The 17,541-nt window shown below is 38.1% G+C and overlaps 1 protein-coding gene across 38 annotated transcripts in view; it reads right to left on the reverse strand.

The window, feature by feature from the left end:
• EYA1 (EYA transcriptional coactivator and phosphatase 1) overlaps nt 1-17,541 on the reverse strand; it is a 152,980-nt gene that overhangs the window by 78,272 nt on the left and 57,167 nt on the right. For 13 of the 38 annotated variants that reach the window (XM_085572233.1, XM_085572231.1, XM_085572232.1 and 10 more), the window contains one exon: nt 1,094-1,143. In XM_085572233.1, the coding sequence (XP_085428359.1) occupies nt 1,094-1,143 (50 nt within the window). Of the gene's footprint in view, nt 1-1,093; nt 1,144-1,314; nt 1,367-5,696; nt 5,716-6,587; nt 6,813-6,932; nt 7,050-7,122; nt 7,263-8,168; nt 8,501-12,041; nt 12,102-17,541 lie in introns of those variants that run through there. The other 25 variants (XM_085572241.1, XM_085572222.1, XM_085572250.1 and 22 more) reach the window with 21 other exon arrangements.

Consider the following 17,541-nt stretch of genomic DNA (forward strand, 5'->3'; position numbering starts at 1 on the left):
CTTAAAACAAATTAACACTCTGCTTCTTCAAGATTTACCACTCAGTGGCAATATAATGGGCCTCCAAAACAAATAAAACACTTGAAGCAATTGTGGAAAGCTATCATCTACTGACAGGGAATGAGATATTCCTGATGTATGTGTTTACTCTGGCAAACTACTTAATTGTTCCTCTGTTTCCTTTGAAACAAATGCAGCATTAAAACATTATTATGTCTGCTCACTTGTTTGCTTTGTGGATTACATAAAGCGTGCCCAATTGGAAAGGGATCTGACCGACATACAGCAAGTCCATAGAGGCGTTAGTGTGCCTTAGCACTCGGCTGTACCTCAGCAGCTGTCGCTTAGTCAAAAGGAGAAAACAGCAATTCCCATCTAAAGCAAAAATTAAACCTATAAGCGGCACAAAAGCAGCTGAATATTTAAGATTTGTGCTTTCAATAGCCCTATAATAACAGACCAATAGTCATCATCACTATGACATATCCCTTAGCTGGTGTTAGGGCTTATGACTGAAGTTCACTATCCTTCTGTTCCTTTATACCTAAAACTTTTGATACTGTTATTTGATGTACTCATTTCTAAGTAATTGCTCCTAATAGAAACTTCATAGGTTACTGTGCCTCCAAGGCATTTGAACTAGTAATTTTTCAGTTTAAAAGAAATGCTTAGGTTTTTTTAAAGACTATTAAAATTATATATAAAATTACTCCCGCAGTAATGGTATAAATATTCTGAGCGTTATTTCAGGTATGAAGCTTTTGTATGTTAACTGAAATTTTACCACAGATTCTAAATATAGATTCTTCATTTAATATTTCTTTACCTGAAACCTTCTACACAAAAAGAGGATGATACTGCAATGAGTTCAAAATGCCTACATGAAATACAAACTCTAACAATTCAGTGGAAAAGTTATGTGCTCACGGTTTACAGACTCGGTTGCACACACGTAAAGGCTAGGCTCCAGAACTTACTCATCTGCTTAATGTGAGAAACAAGAATAAATATTTTACTTATCTCTTGAAGTTTAAAAAATTCCCCAACAATAGAAGGCTTGCAAAAAATTAACAATTTTCGGTCAAATTCTTACCTGCAGCTTGAGGAAACAGCAACATCTGAACTGGTTTGGGACTTCTGCACCTGTAAACCAGGGAAACAAACAGAAGCTTCTATTACTCCAGTTTACTATGAGGCCTTAACTTAAAGAAAGGATATCACTATGGATGACAATTCTGTCCTTTAAATCCAAAGGGAGAGGAGGAGGGTGCGGTGGCCCTGAAAGGCATATTGTCTTTAAATTGAAGGCTCAACTGTTGTTTCCCCGGCAGGTCTCTCTCCCTCCTCCCGCGCCAGGGGCCGGCAGCCAAGTGACGGGATAGTGATTCATCAGGGGCCCGTGACAGCTGCGGAGGGCTCACTCCTCCCCCGGCCCGGCTCGGCCCGGCCCGGCTCGGCTCGGCTCGGCTCGGCTCTGCCCGGCTCTGCCCTGCCCGCAAAGGTAACCCCGGCGCGCCGCCCGCCGAGGGCAGCGCCAGCTGCTCTGCCCGAGCCCCTCAGCATCCTCGCCTCCTCTCATCCCTCCCTTCTCCTTCGGTCCTGGCACATTCTTGCCCTCATCATACTGGTTTTCTTCTCCCTTTGCTCTTCGCCATCCTTCCTCCGTGCCTGGCCCACAGGGAACCCAAAAGCCAAGCTCACCCCAAAGGCAAGCTGGAGATGCTGATGGTATTCTTCGGGGAGGAGAGGTAGAGAATAACAAGGAACAATTCTACCTATGGTAAAGACCTTCACTATATAGCACACAGCCTTACAGAACCACCTCTAAAAGAAGCCCATCTCCAGCCAGGTCAAATTAAAATAAAAGCTCCACAAGTTATTGCGTAGTCTTGCTTCTAAAAATTACAGGTGCTAATGAGATTTCTGATAAAATAAATGGGAGGAAGCTGTAGAATTTACCTCTGAGGTCGCTCATGAAGAAAAGGAATCTTTTTCCACTGGAAAGGCCACCAATAATTTTTTAGTTCATTCAAGTGGTTCCTTTTATAACTCAGGTGAGTAATAGTTTTCATATTCCACCAGAAAAACGCTGGTGCTTTACTAACAAACTCTAGGCAGTAACAATTCTCAGGTGATAAAATTCAGGTGGAAATACACTCCTAGACACTGTTAGCTTAAAAGCTTCTCTGGGCAAGGTATATATCCTCTTAATGTCTGCAGTGAGGATCTTTCTTGTGCGTTTCCATTCAACCTGAACTGACATCTCTTAAATGATCACAGAGCAAAGACATAGGACATGAGGCATTTTAAGTGCCATAAAAATCATCCGAGCAAATCCTACTTATGTGTCTGTAGGGTGGTTTTTTTGTTATTTTTAATCACAGACAGAATTACTACTAGCAAGAGTAAACAACTGCTAGGGGCAGTCAGGCAAGGAAGAACATTACAAATGATGTCAAGAAGCATGCAATAATGCATGCTGAAGAACATCAATCTTTTTATAACTGGGTACTTAAAGTACTGCATAACACGCTTTTCAATACATCGTTGCATGCCAAATCAAACTAGACTAGCAGATAGAGTCAAAACTGTGCATTTTGGTTTAAGAATTTTTTTCCCCCTTAGTTCTTTACCCCAGAAACTGCTGCAGAGTGCCTTAGGATATGCTTCTGCTGTTACTTCTAAACACCTGGAAAAAATTATAGGTGAGAACTAAGTTTGCCTACAGAGCTATCTTCACTCCCTCTTGCACAGGATCTTAAAAAACCCATCTTTTATAATAGAAAAAACTTTCTTTTTCAAATGGATTTTTTAACTAACCGATATTTTCCAACATGAACTGCACAATTATTCATACTTGATTCAAATTTTAAAAAAATGTCATTCTCACTATTTTAAGTACCAAATTTTTACAAAAATAGCAACTTCTGTACATTTGAAAATATATACATTATAGACATATATACATGTTCATGTATGTGCATAGCATGAAAGATCTCATTTATGTATTTGTGTGACAGGGCAAAAAAAATAACCAGCTCATTCACAATGAATTAAATATGTACCTTAAATGTCCTCCAACACTCTGTGATTTGTGAAAGTTCATATCCACAATTTTCATTTTCATTAGACATACTTTAGATATATTCCTTTGTGTCTCAAGGATTATTTAAACCATGTGTTGCACGTTACCAAATTTAAAAATGACTCTTTAATCAAAATAACTTTAAAACAACTAATCCTCACTTAGGCTGGTCAGCTGAACCCACAGAGTGGTCCAGGAAAAATAAATCTACTCTCAAGAATGCGAATGCAGACAACAATTAGACACAGATGTGACTGAAATTAGTTACAGTTTACAAAATGCTACACTTCACATGCTTTCAGTTTTTTATGTGCAGTACAAAATTACAACGTAGTAAGGAACCACACTTATGACGACCAGTTAATTCATAGAATAAAAACATTTCTGGGTGGTGTGTGCTTTTCCTTTCTCTCATATATTTCCATTTTGTCAACAGGTTTCTGGATAATTGCAGTTTGGCAACATAACTCACATATCAAATAAAAAGTAGGGGGCAAAACTAAAATGCCTGGCCTTATCCAGACAGAAATGGGTCACATTAAAAAAAAAAAAAAAAAAAAAAAAGAGCTGTCACACCCCCTTTATACTCAGTGTTCTGCTTAAACTAAAAATGCCTTATAGGCTAAATGGCATACATGTTCTTCTTAAGACTTCAAAAACATTACTCTGTATAATTTGATTTTTGTCAGCAACATTCACATCTTTCTCCTTAATACAGACTGCAGATTGGGTACTATTCAGTACATGGTGAGAAAAAAAGGACAATGATAGCAAAGCTACTTAAAATTCATCCATTTAAGAATCTTAAATCAGTAACATCAAATTCTGATTAGTTAATGAGGTCTTTTAAGTTTGCCCTTTTTTCTAATTAAATTTATAATTCTTCACAGATGTAGGTTTTGTTGATGTTCAATTTGTCTCTCTCATTTTGTTAAACCTCACATAGTACTCCACCAATCCATTGAATAGCCACATTAAATCTGTTAATACCATGCTCTTCAACCCCAGAAATTATTTCCAGAAGGCAAACTTGCTTTGAGAGATCATCAAACAAGACTTAAGGTACACATTTTATCACATTTTCCCTACCACAGAGCTCAGGATGCAGAGGAAAATTCATGACTTTTGCACTGTTTATTATACTTTGCTAAATTACAAATCAAAAGCATCTGACAGAAGATCATGTATGAAGCCAAAAAGTTAATAATGTTCTGTGAAAAGTAAACTGTAAATGGGAAGAGATTCTAAATTTCAGCAGCACAGAGCAAATAAAATGTAGGTACTTGTCTAAATTACAGGTTTTCCACAGTATTTTTGCTTGCTAGGAGTAATTTTTTTTAATGGCTATAATTTAAAACATTTTTCCAGCTGAAAAGAAATTTTCAAAGTGAAAATAAGAATTTAACCCAGAAAACTATAGTCAGGACACACGTTTTCTCTTAAAATACAGTTCTACTTTAAAGAAGCAAATTTCAAAGACAATGGCAGTTTTCAAACGAGGGTGTTCCTTCTTAGGGGAAAAAAAAAAAAAAATCTGTCATTTTTAGGAAGGGGTGGAGGGAGAGAGGGAGGGAAAGGGACCTTTTTCCCAACAGCACTCTTTACCTTCCTAGAAGAACGACGCAGTCAGTATCTACCGACATAATGGCTTCAACAGCCAAAATGGTAAAAAACTAAAATGCGAATTGGCTGCAGAAAGGCACCTTGCTGGCAGCCCAGGAAACCTGGGAATACTTTCACTCTTCCAATAATCATATATTGCTGGGCTCCAAGGGAAGAGGTTGGGATTTTTCACTAGATATTCCCATCAAAGACAAATTTTACTTATTAAAGCAAAAGCAAGTAATTGCAGCTATTAAATTTTTAATTGCCAGTTTAAATTCTTCTAAAGTGATGTCCTGTGTGCTCATTTCATGCACTCATGAATGAAACATTTTGAAATCCCAACACTTTCTTCCCCTTAAGAAAGAAATACTACAATGTGACAATGCTTTTATTATGACCAGCTATTCAAGAATGTCTTTCTGATTTTCCAAGATGTTTTTAGCTCCTGAGAAATATTTCATACTTATTGCAATTCAAACAAAATTATTACTCATTCTTTTTTTTTTCCTAAGGTGAAGCATGACTCAAGCTGCCTGTCACTCCACAGAAATGCTGAGAGGAGATGGCTGCTCATTTCCAGACCCTTCCAGGCCTTGGGAAAACTCTGACAGCAGCGAGGTGCTTGGCTAAAAACTGCATGTCATAGATTTGTGAGCAAAATGAAAACGCTGTATGCGTAGGTGTTTATATACCTAAAATTCTGTAACGTATTTACACACACATATACGTACTTTTACCAATGTGTATCCATATAAGTACCATCTGACACCTCAAAACAGTAGTCTGTGTTCTGGCAGATGCTTTGTGAACCATCTCAGTATGGGTTGGAAAATAAAATAATTTTTATACATGGTAGCTAATGTTAAAAACTTCAAATGATACACTACACTACATTTCCACTTCTTATTCCAAATTTCCCCCGGTGCTCATTTTTAAATTTAAACAAACTACATGAAACATATTATCATCTTTTTTTCCCCGGAAAGCTTTTATCTCTTCCGCTTACCTCGGTTTTGAATGTTTGCTTACAGAAGAAAGAAAAAACCACACCAAACCTCAACCACCTTCAAAGAAGCATTTTTATGTGCACTAACACCTTTATTTTTCCAAAATCAATCTTGCACAGTAAAGAGCAGTTCTTCCTCTTGGTGTTTGAAACACCAAGAGAATGTTTGGTGGGTCTTGGTTGCTCAAAAGGAAGATGTAAATTTAAGGAGACTTCAGAAGGTCTTTAACTTCCTTGTTCTAAGATCACCGTTCTGAATAAGCCACCTAAAATGTCAATAAAAGTCAAATATTTGAATTGTGTAGATGTTTATTCTGTCATCTTGAAAAGTTCTCCTGTGGGGATCTGCATGTTTTCCTTGGTGTTTGGAAAATTTAAACATATTAAGCAAAAGGATTTCCTGCTTCAGAAAGCACTGTCAAAATCTCTGTCAGGCACTCTTCCTCCCAGTTTATTTTTTTTATTATTTTTCTCACGCTCTCATGTCTCTTTCAACAAGGTCTGCTGGTTTCGTACCGTACGTGCCTATTTCCACCCCCCATTTAACATCTCCCCATCACGCTACTCCTATCTGCCGAACCATTAGCACTCGAGGAAATCAAACAGGAGAATCCCCAAACCTGGCTGATCACAATAAACAGAACCTCCCAACATCTGTTTTGTGGGAAGCCTACAAACCCCAGCCTGAACCACGGCCAAAATTAACTGCTGCACCCGGCGATTTATAATTGAGCGCCGCTCTCCTCCGGAGCGGCAGAACGCGCGGAAAGCGCCGCTGCCGCTCCGCGCTCCCGGGACCCCGCGCCCCTCGGCAGCGGCGGCGGTCCCCGTTCCCGGGGCTGCCCTCCCGGTCCGCCCGCCCCGCGGCCGCTGTCAGAGCCCCGTCCGTACTCACGGTGCCGGCGCAGCTCCGCGGTCAGAGCGCGGCGGCCGCGCCTCCCATGGCGCGGCGGGGCAGGAGCGCCCCGGGGCCGGGCCGCGCCGGGCCGGGCCGGGCAGACAAAGCGCGGCCAAGGGAGGCTGCCGGCAGCCCCGCCGTCTGTTTGCTCAGCCGTGTGCGTCTGCCCAGGCACTGCCTGGGGGCACGCCGCCGCTCCCGCGCCCGCTCTCCTTCTCACTCCCCTTCGCCTTTTTTTTTTTTTTTTTTCCTTCTTCTTTTTTTTTTTTTTTTCTTTTCCCCTTTGGGTTTTGTTTTTGTTTTTGTAATGCAAACCGCAGCTATTCTCTTGTCCCAACCTTATTGGTTTAAAAGCGACAACTGCAATGAGGCTTGCGCGGTCTGAAGTCAGCCCTCCTGCACGGGCGAAACGCGGCCGGGGCTGCCGCGCTCCGCCGCGGAAACTGCGCGGCCCTGGCCCCCGGCCGCCCCCTCCGCCCCCTGCCCGGCCGACAGGGCCCCCCTTCCTTGCACCTTCCTCAGCCTCACCCCAGAAAAACTCCTGAAAATCCCTCGGGTTCCTCCTCATTTAGAAAGTCGAATTGTCCATAGATGCATTCCCTCTTTTAAACTGGGTTTAAACTAAAGCCGTCCTAATAGAATAACTGGAATTACACCAACATTATATCAATGAGAGAGGCTAAATAGGGATACTCATAGAGGCTCTTAAGCATACAACCAGCGTGCACGTCTGGACATGCCGTTTTGATTGGATATGTAACAGATTTGTTCTCAAATATCTGAGATTCTTGCAACCTTGTAAAGAAAGGGTCTGCTAAAACTATTTAGCTAGCCTCCTCCAATTTAAGGGTATTTATTAAATAAAATATCTGGAACTTTAAAAATGGTTTAAACTACTTAAACCATTAAATATATGCATGCCTAAAAACAATTGTAAATATAGTTAAATTCGTATTTTAATTATTACTAATCACTTACTAAAGTTTTAAAATTTGAAACTGTATAAAGGCTGTTTCCACAGACCGTATAAATGTTTCCAAAGAAGGGCGAGATGGTTACATAGAGTTAAATTTGTGCATTAAGTAACCTTAGCTTTTACCAATCAATAGGTAATTAAGTAATTTAATTAGTAAGCCATTAAACTGAAATGGGTTTATAAGGCTTTTCTATTACAGAACTTTTAGTTGCTCATAATTTAAAAAGGAAAAAAAACTCTTTCAAAAATACATACATTATGTTAAAAAACATTATAACATACATAGTAACTAAATTTGACCAGCACTCTCCAGAGTATTTCCACTATGCAGACAGTATCTTTCACTTCATGTAGCACTAATTTTTCTACAGTTTTTCAGTGCGCATAATCCAAATATGATGAGGAAAACAGCATAACGATTTGTAATACCAAAAAAGAAGTCTTAACCACGCCAGGTCTAAAGTACTAAATTTTAAAAAACCAAAACAAAACCAAAAATCAACAAACCCCCCAACTTTATACTGTATAAACAGATTGAAACAGAACTTTTTTTCTCTTTATAAAAACCTGTGCTTATTCACTGCTAATATATCCTTACCTTCAATTAACTAATCTGTGAATGTGAAAGCAATACTTCTAGAGGAGAAATATCTTCTGGCTACTACATCCCAGTAAGTGAGACATTATTTCGTAGCAAGTACATTGGGAATACTTCAGGAAAGCAGATCAGTTTGCAAAGCTACAAGTCAACCTCGAGCTGAAAATGCACCTAGGATTTCATTTTGTTTAGCGGAGAAAAGGGAACTCGGGACAGTCACACACCATATATGGGAACCCAGGTCAAAATAAGCAGCTTTCGATTGGGCCCGTCTGCGTAGCCAGCACAAACACAATCCCATCACTTCTTCAGAGTCACAAACCACATCTCACGCCAAGAAAACTATTTATCGTGCTCTATATTAAACTGTGAAAGAAATACAAGTTACTTATTATGGAGCTACGCAGTTTTGTCAGGTAACAGTCATTGAAACCCTGAAGCACAAGGCTATGCAATCATTCTGAACTATGTGCTTTTTTGGAACAGACACGATCTTCTGGAAAACGCTTACTACTGAATTCTTTACCAGTGCTAATAAGATCATTTTTTACAAAGTCCTACCCAGTCTGATATAAAGATACATCTTGCTTCACTGACTGTAGGAGCTATATCTATTAAAAGTATAATATCAGGCACACACTTTAACAAGCAGAAGTTCATTTTTTTCTAGAATAAATCAAATAATATCATATTGTTGATGTGAGGTACAATCTAACACTGGAAAATGTAACTCTAAACCCTTTCTCAAAAATAGTGATATTTAAATGATGGTATGAAAATAAAAAGTTATTTAAAAAGAAGACTGACTTCAATGATGCATGTAAATTTTAGAATAAATCTATTTCATTCCATTATTGAAAAGAAAAACCAAAACCAAATGGCACAAATATATGATTAAATTTTAAAACAGGTTTATTGTTGTTTAGTTTATAGTCCCTACTTGGAGTTATATCTAAATAATAACTTCAGAAGTGTGCCCAGTCTTTGTATTTAATTAAAGTAAGACAGATCCCCACACACATGTACAGAGCTTGATGATGTGAGAATAAACATGGGATAAATTACACAGAGGATAAGATGATTAGAAAAAGAGTGTTGACGATGCATTACAAGAAAATAATCAGCTTTGAATTTTTAATCTCTTCTGTAGTATGGCATGTAGGCAGTATGGGACCTGAAGACATATAAATGATCTAGATGGGGGATATGAGATAAAGTAGGGTCCTCTGTGTTTATACAGCCATTAAAAAGTGCCTTAAAGTTCTTTATCTGATGTCTGAAGATTGGACTTCAGATCAGTGTATATCATTATCCCATGATAGGGTCTAACCTATGAACTTATCCTACAGCTGATACCATGGACCAGATCCTCATTTGGTTTAAGTGAGTGCAGTTCTTTTTATTTCAATAGGTAATCTAATTATGACAGCTGAGTACTGCACGAATTTGAAACCTACTTAAAAGAGGTTTATTTACTTATCTTTTGGGGTTTGTTCTTCCCAGTAACTACATACCAAATCAGTGCAGGGTGGGTTGTTGGTCACTGGCACCCAACATCATTTTCAAACCATAATTGCACTAGCACTGGGCTTGGAACAGAGATTTCAGTGGGATTTGTATATGTTTTCGTCATGCCATAAATTCGTCCTGATTCTGCATTCCCATTAATGCAGCTGGCATCTTAAGAGTCCTAAGAAGTAAAGGACTGGGCCTATTACATAACATCAAATGCACAACAAGCTACTGGGTATATTATTACAACCATTACTCATGCAATATAGTTTTAACTTCATATGCAGTGTCACACACTTGTTTTAGCACAAGTAAAATGGGTCCATCTTGAACACAACATTTACCGGGCGCTTAGGTGCCACGATTACAGATGTTCTGGTAATTAAGAAAAATTAGATATAAGATGGATATGGAACAGGGGGATGTTCATATGTTTGTCTCCAAGTAGGAAATACTACTGAAATATTTAATATCAGAAATAGGCCTAGGAAGACCACACTTCACTAAAGCAAAAGATGTATCCCATTGCTCCTGAGAGCCACCACCTGGCTCGTCCCATAACAACTGCAGTGCAACGTCAGAGCCCTCTGAAGCAGCAATATGCCTCCCTCCTATGCCTCCCATACAAGTTTTATCTTACACATAGCAGCTGTTGCCTAGAGACATCCCTGGCTGGAACAGAAGTTTGCAGCATTTGACAGGAGCCCATATTGTCTCATGCTACTCACGTGAGCGAAAGCAGAAAGACCTTGGTAAATAGAAACAGGAAAAAGAGGCAGAAATCAACCATTTAAAGTGCTATGTCCAAAAACAGTGTGCCTAAGAAGAACAATTTAATTATATTCTTTCAAGATATATTGGATAAAATTCATATTGAACTAAGGTCTGTGTACAATGTGTTATAAGAAAAGGTATGTGCTGTGTTTGTCCTTAGCCAAACCACGTATGAACTGCTGGTCCCAGTTTGCTAGTTTTTCTAGTTTGCATGCAATTGTAGTTGTTTTCAATCCATCACTTCAGTACAAATTACAGAACCATTTAGTATAATTAAAAATAGGAAATAGTAATATTTATTAATCTTAAGTAGATGCTGCTTTAATGTTTTGAATGAATGCATAACTTACATATGATTCTGAAGTAGTAGTCAGCTATGACAAAAAAGATGCAGAGACTGCCCACAGAAAGAGTTCAAAGTCTAGTTTGAAAGCCAATACCTTAGTGTATCTCAATTTTTCACTCTTCAAAGTGAAAGTATGCTTGTTTTTTCAGCAGATTTCTTGCCTCTTAAAAGCATTATGTTAAAGTGAGAAAAAATAGTGTGTGTGTGTGTGTGTGTATATATATATTTACAATGACCAGTAGTGTAAATTATATATATAATCAGTACTCTAAATGCAAAATAAAAAAGTAGTTTGGCAGGGTGAAGGAAAGGTTTCCTAGGTGAACTTAAATTTTAAATGTATCTAATACTATCATTTTGATTTGGGTATTTTTTTAACACTCTACATTACTTGTCTCTTCTAGAAATCTCATGAAGGCAATGATTGGCACACAAAAATACTGAAAAGCTTTTGTCTCCAGATCATCTGAAGTAGATGTTCTACCCACAAAAGTGATGGCTTTTCCTTGAAGACAAGACACCAGGTCTGTGACATCCTGAGGGCAGAGATCTGAGATCTACTCCAGGTTTAAAAGTAATGTACCTTTTGCAGCTACAACAGTCTTCATTTTAGCAATGTCTCAGCTATCAATTTGAACTATAGAAAATTACCTTCTATTTTCCAGTAAAGTTAAAGAGTTTTACAGGGGGACCTTTAATACTGTCTGCAGTGCCTAAGAATCAGTGGAGTGCTACTTTTATTCGCTGCACAAAAACCTCTGCTCAAAAGATACATAAACATGTAGCTATTTATAAAAGAAGTCCTGCTGAAGACAACAAATATGTGTCTAAAGAAAGTTATTTGAAGAATTATCAGTTGACAAGATAGGGGGTGAAATGAAGGGAGTAAATTGCAAGCTGTGAGCTTCCTTAAGAAACAGCTAATTTTTCTAATTGACATTCAGGCTTTTACTCCAGCTCAGCATGGAAACATAACTACCTAAAATTTGAAAATAATCATCCTTCACTGTGATATGTGAATAATAATTTGCTTATAAAATTGAACAAGTCAAATCACCGCTGATGATGAGAAGCAGCTTGCTTACATTCTAAGGGGTGACAGAAGCTATAATCAGTAGTTCCTTGGAAGACTGGGTTGCAGGAAGAGCACACTGCAAATGAGAGATTACCAGTGAGCTGACAAAATAATCAACTCCTGTTGTTCTGTAAAGATTATAAAACACACCATTTCACACACATACCATTTTTCCATAGTTCATCCTCCCATGACTGCTTAGGCCTTCCTCATCTTTCATTTAGTGCTACAAGAATAAAGGCAGAACTCAGAAACCATTGCACATTTTTTTTCACAGCAATAACTTACATTTTTGCCAGTGATACAAATACAGTGCACTGTATGACATGAGTCAGCTCAGTAATACTAGACTGTCTTTTTTCCAACTTTTTATCACTAACATGACCAGAACCAGTTTTCTCAGCACCTCTTATAAAGTGAAAAAGATTAAAAGTTCCTCTTTGTTTTTCAACTCTGAAAGTCATACTCAGAATACTTTAGTCTGCTAGAAAAAGATGTTTGTTCTCTAACCACAGAAACAATAGGTTTTTTTGTTGTAAATTCTATTTTGTTATTATTTCCTAAATGCATTTTGTATTTTTTTTTTCTGGAGTGTTATTCATGTCACTGTTCAACAGTAGATGGAGCAGTGGATCATTACTGTATTTTAGTTATTTGTGCCAATTATTACATAATTTTTCAGCTACTTACATATAAGGTTGCACAAAAAAACCTAAAAATATTATATAGAGAAAATAATTATTGATTAAAGCATTTCAAATTAGAAAGAATATTGAAAGAACAGCAACCCAGGCTCACTTTGACAAATTATTAAGACAAACCTGTATTTATGATTAATATAAGTGACACATAAATACACATTCAAATTACAAACCTTGCATTAGCTGAATGCAGTAAATATGTACATCCTTAACTTTGAAACATTCAGTCACACAAGTTTTCTTTTGGTGATCTGAATGTCCTCTAAAATATTTTAAATATTCCCCACTGTGGGCCTTGTAAAGAAAAGGACAAAGTGGAAGTATAAGTTAAAATAATCCTGTGATTTATTTTATACTTGCAATGATGTTTTTTCCTAGAAACTGTTTTTAGGTAATTTAACACAATACATTATTCTAAACTTTACAGTAATTATATCTGGAGCATCATTTGTTCATCAGAAGCTACATTCCCACCTATATGTAATCACCTAAAATTAAGGATTTAGTCAAAGGTGATCATCCAAGCTCTCATCCTCAGGGGAGAGACACTTCCAGTCAATGCAGGGGACCCAATTTTGAGGTGTCACCTCTCTGCAGACACAGATGATGGACTTAAGATATTCTCAGGTTTTGGTGGCTACAGCTGCCCCAAGAATCCAGACTTTGTTGAACCCAACAGTACAGTTTCCCTTAGAATCAATTCGGTCTCAATACTAATTGTATTCACACAAGTTTCAAAATTGAGCATTTGGCTCTATTTTGAAAGTTTGCATAATTACTGACTCAGACTGCCAATATTTGTTGTTACAAATCAAGGCCAGAGGAAAACTTCTCAGATGGCTTCAAAGACCCAGTTCTCATCTCCAAGCCCAGCTCCCTCCCCCACTTCCTTCCAGCAGCATTAACTTTTTCTCTGCAATCTCACAAAAAGGAAAAAGAATAACCTCTAAAGCTGTTTTAGACTGAAGGTCAGAATTCAAAGGATTGGTAACTTTATCCACGGAGCCTTGCAATCACATTGCTATTGGAAACACACCCAGAAGCACCAGCACTCGAGATGTTTTTATTAAGCAATGTCAATAGGTACAAAATTTGAAGGTTGGTTTGTTGGGGTTTTTTTCCATAGTGTAAGGTTTATCAAGATTTATATTTGCAAGAGATCAAATTGCTTTCTGCCACTGAATTTTAGTTTAATGCTCTCTCAGGTAAGGAAACTGGCTCTGTGTTACATGCTAATGAAAACAGCAGCTTTGGTTTGTTTATCTAAATACTTAAAGAGAGGCACCTCTTACAGCCAAAATGTAAACAAAGCTTAAACTCTTTTTACTGCTTGGATACTTCCAGGCTACTAATAAGGATTTTTTTTTTTTAAACATTTATGGCATTATACAGATTTTCTACATATATATCCTGCTTTAAAATACACCTTTCTCAGGAAATACTTAATTCTTAAACCAATTATTCATAATTATACTTTAAGCCCACAAACACAAGATGACAGATCCCTTTCAAACCTGGGCTCAAAGGGGGAAAAAAAAGTCACAGACAACAGTCAGAAATTTTGTCCCTGCAAACCTGTCACTAATTAAGAGGGAAACGGGTTAAAAAAAAATTCAAGTGAGTTTCACAAGAATTAAGAACAAGAAAAATTGTGATTCCAGCATCTAAAAAAACTAAATCCTATACCTTGCCCCTCTGTCTTGTACCACATCAGCATGCCCAAAAGAGTGAAGCATTCATATCCACACAAGCTATTCACCTGAGGAAGTTCTGAAAATGCATGTTTAGGGATGCCTTGCCTTGCACAATGCAGGAATCTCCATGCACAACCTCCTCCATTAAACAGTGCTGCTAAACTAGACCCAGACAAATGAAAATGCATCTTGCACTGGATGGCAGTTTATGAGCTGAGAGACACAGCATGGGTGCTGCACACTGGGCAGAGGCAGAATGCTTTTCTTGCAGTGGTACTGGAAGAATGCAATATCGTAAGGAGAACAGGACACACAGCTACACACAACAGCAGGCAACTGCATGAAGAACTTGAAGCAAAGTAGAGCAACCTGGTTTTAACTCTTATCATTTACCTTTTAAAGAATTGCAATCTGTCTGCTATTAGTATAAGGAATGTGTTGAGTGTCTTCAGTGAATCTAGGCCAATGTCATTACAAGCAGGGTATTTTTTTGTAACCAGGCTGATTTTTAACAGCTCTTTTGGAAAGCACAAAAGCCTAAATTAGAGACATCTTGGAAAATTCAGTAGCTTTAGTAGCCTGAAAATGCATTAGTTTGAAATATATTCCACCAATGTACTCCAACAGATGACTGGTTATTGAAAAAAAACTAAAATTAAACTTCTGGAGACTGTATGCTGCATGTGATGACTTATGGTGCCCAGGACACATGGGCTTCATTGCCCTGGCTGAGGACACCTCCTGCTCCACCAAGCCCCACTGGGCTTTGGCCATACACTAAGACATCCCCAGCCCCTGCAGCCACTGATGAAGTGTTTACCACCCCTCAAGCTTCTAGAATGAAGGCTCCCCCTCCTGAACCTTAATCTGTATCTAGAATAGTTTTGAATTCAGAAATAGTCTCAGGAACTGTGTGGTGGTCTCAGGAACAGTTGAAAATGGGAAATCCAAGGGATGGAGAGTGGCTGCCCCTCAGCTGGCTCTTATTCTTCTGAGAAACCCCAAAAAAGCTGGCACAAAGCCTCAATGATAGCCCTAAAGTGCATTTTTCTTCTCCAATCTCCTTTCTCATAAAATACTCTTTATTTGTTGTTGTTGTTTTTTGGGTTTTTTTTAATGATAAAACATTCTTAGTATCTTCACCTCCAAAATACTATAAAATGTTGTGTATACATCTCTAAAGCTTGAATTAAAACAGAATCAGCATCACGGTAATTAGTCTCAGGCAAATGTGGTATACCAAGCATAGCAGGAGGCTTATACAAATCTTTCTCTGCTAGCTGATGAATTACAGGATTTGCCTCTAGTTTTTCTGGTAAGTAAGTAAATAATAGTATATAGTTATCCAGCATGTGTATTAAAGCAGCAACTTTTAGGTCAACTATTTTTTCACATCAATGTAATGTAGGGTTGCCTAAAATTTTTTTACAATCTGATGAATGTGCAGTATGAAATGCATTTGAGCAGGTCCTACATTACAAGGTTACTGTAAACCACTGTCGGGGTCTGTTTCAGCCCAGGCCACTGCCCTGCAGTCCAGTCCAAAGGTAGACTGTGGTACCCATCTGTTGCCCTTCTGACCTCAAGAGGGCTATGTACTGTTGGCTGGAGCCTATCCTCACAGTCCATGTTGCTGCAAACTGGTCTAGTTATCTCATCATGTTTGGATGCACTGAAGACACCAGTTTCTCAAAATTTGAATGGGTAAAATAAAATAAAATTACTTGAAATGAATGGCTGTGAGAAAATAGCTGTAAGTTAATATGCAATAAAAATGTTTCCTATTAATTTAGTAAGAGAAGTGGATTTTAGAGAGCCTGGAAAAGAGGTTTGAAGACTTCTGTTTACATTCGGTTTAGAAACTCATGACTATGAATAAAAACCCAATGAATCACAGAGATTTAAGAGATTGGTTTGAGACACTGAGCTTTGCAAGACATAAGATTCTCTGGTTTAATAAAACTGTACTACACAGCTTAGGGATACCTGCCAAATTTCCAAATTTAGCACTTTTTAAGGACGTGTAGCTTTTCTCTTGCTAGAAAGATTCATGGATAATACCAATAAATCTTCCATCAAATAGCTGAGAACTAGTAGTAATGCAAAGTATGTGCAATCAGAAAGCAGTGATGTCATCTAACAGTCAATAAACATGAAAGTACATGGGCAGACATCAGTGGAAATGTGATAACCTAATATGTAATAAAAATAGCGATAACCAGACTTCATAAGATTTCCACATAGATGTCCTGTGCTCAGGGAAGTGACAGTTAATATCCCCTTTAGCATTTGACAATGTGTTTCTTTCCTTCCACCTGAGAAGAACTAATAACTAATAAGCCACAGCATTATGCTGTGCCTAATATCAAATGCCATGCTATCCAAATTAACATGTCTGTAGGGTTGGTTCTACTGAAAGAAGTAAATCCAGCAAATTTTCATCACTTGATCTTGGATTAGCTCCATTATTTGAAAATCCCATGTAATATACTTCCAAAGTGTGCAAATGGATTCAGAAAATAGAAATCAAAAAAATGAAAAATAATTGAACTCCTGACTTCCTCGAAGTCTAAAAAACATAAATTCTGATTTATCATTTAAAATTTGTTTGGTTTCCTCACCTGCCTGCAATTACAACTCTAACTTCATTAGCTGAATACTGCTAAATGCATTCCAATCATCTTTTCATAACTGAACCCTGAAAGACTGTTTCATTTCTTCACTCTTGATCACCTTATCTGATTATTTCTCCATTTACATAATTCCTTGCTAGCTCCGGAAATTACTTTTCAGAAAACATTCATCACAGAAGTCAATGCATTGTCCAACACGCCGGTGTCTCGCCCCTAAGCTTGTTACAAATGCCTTCCAAGGAAATTTGTTCTACCACACAGGGATGACTGCCCCATGGCGTGTCAGATGCTTACTTACCTCCTCTTGACTCTGCAGGTAAGAGAAAGGAGTGCATGTATTTATTAGATAATTTCTGTGTTCACTCTCTCATCTCTCTTGATCTGAACCCCTGAAGTAGGAATCACTGATACTCTGAATCATACTGGCAGTGAGGACACTCCTGTGGCACCACAAGCTGGGTGGCTCAAGGTTTTGCTCTTGATTTGTTCATGAGCTGCCAGCAACAGCTGATGATGCCCACGTTCACCTTGCATAATTTTCCAGCTCTCACAATTTACTGTTTCATTACTCAATTTACAAAGTTTGTCCTTCTTTACATGAGCCTGTTAAAACTTCCTTCTCTGGGGGAATACCCACA

Source organism: Lonchura striata, chromosome 2, assembly GCF_050655825.1.
Source record: "Lonchura striata isolate lonStrDom1 chromosome 2, ASM5065582v1, whole genome shotgun sequence".
Lineage (NCBI taxonomy): Eukaryota > Metazoa > Chordata > Aves > Passeriformes > Estrildidae > Lonchura > Lonchura striata.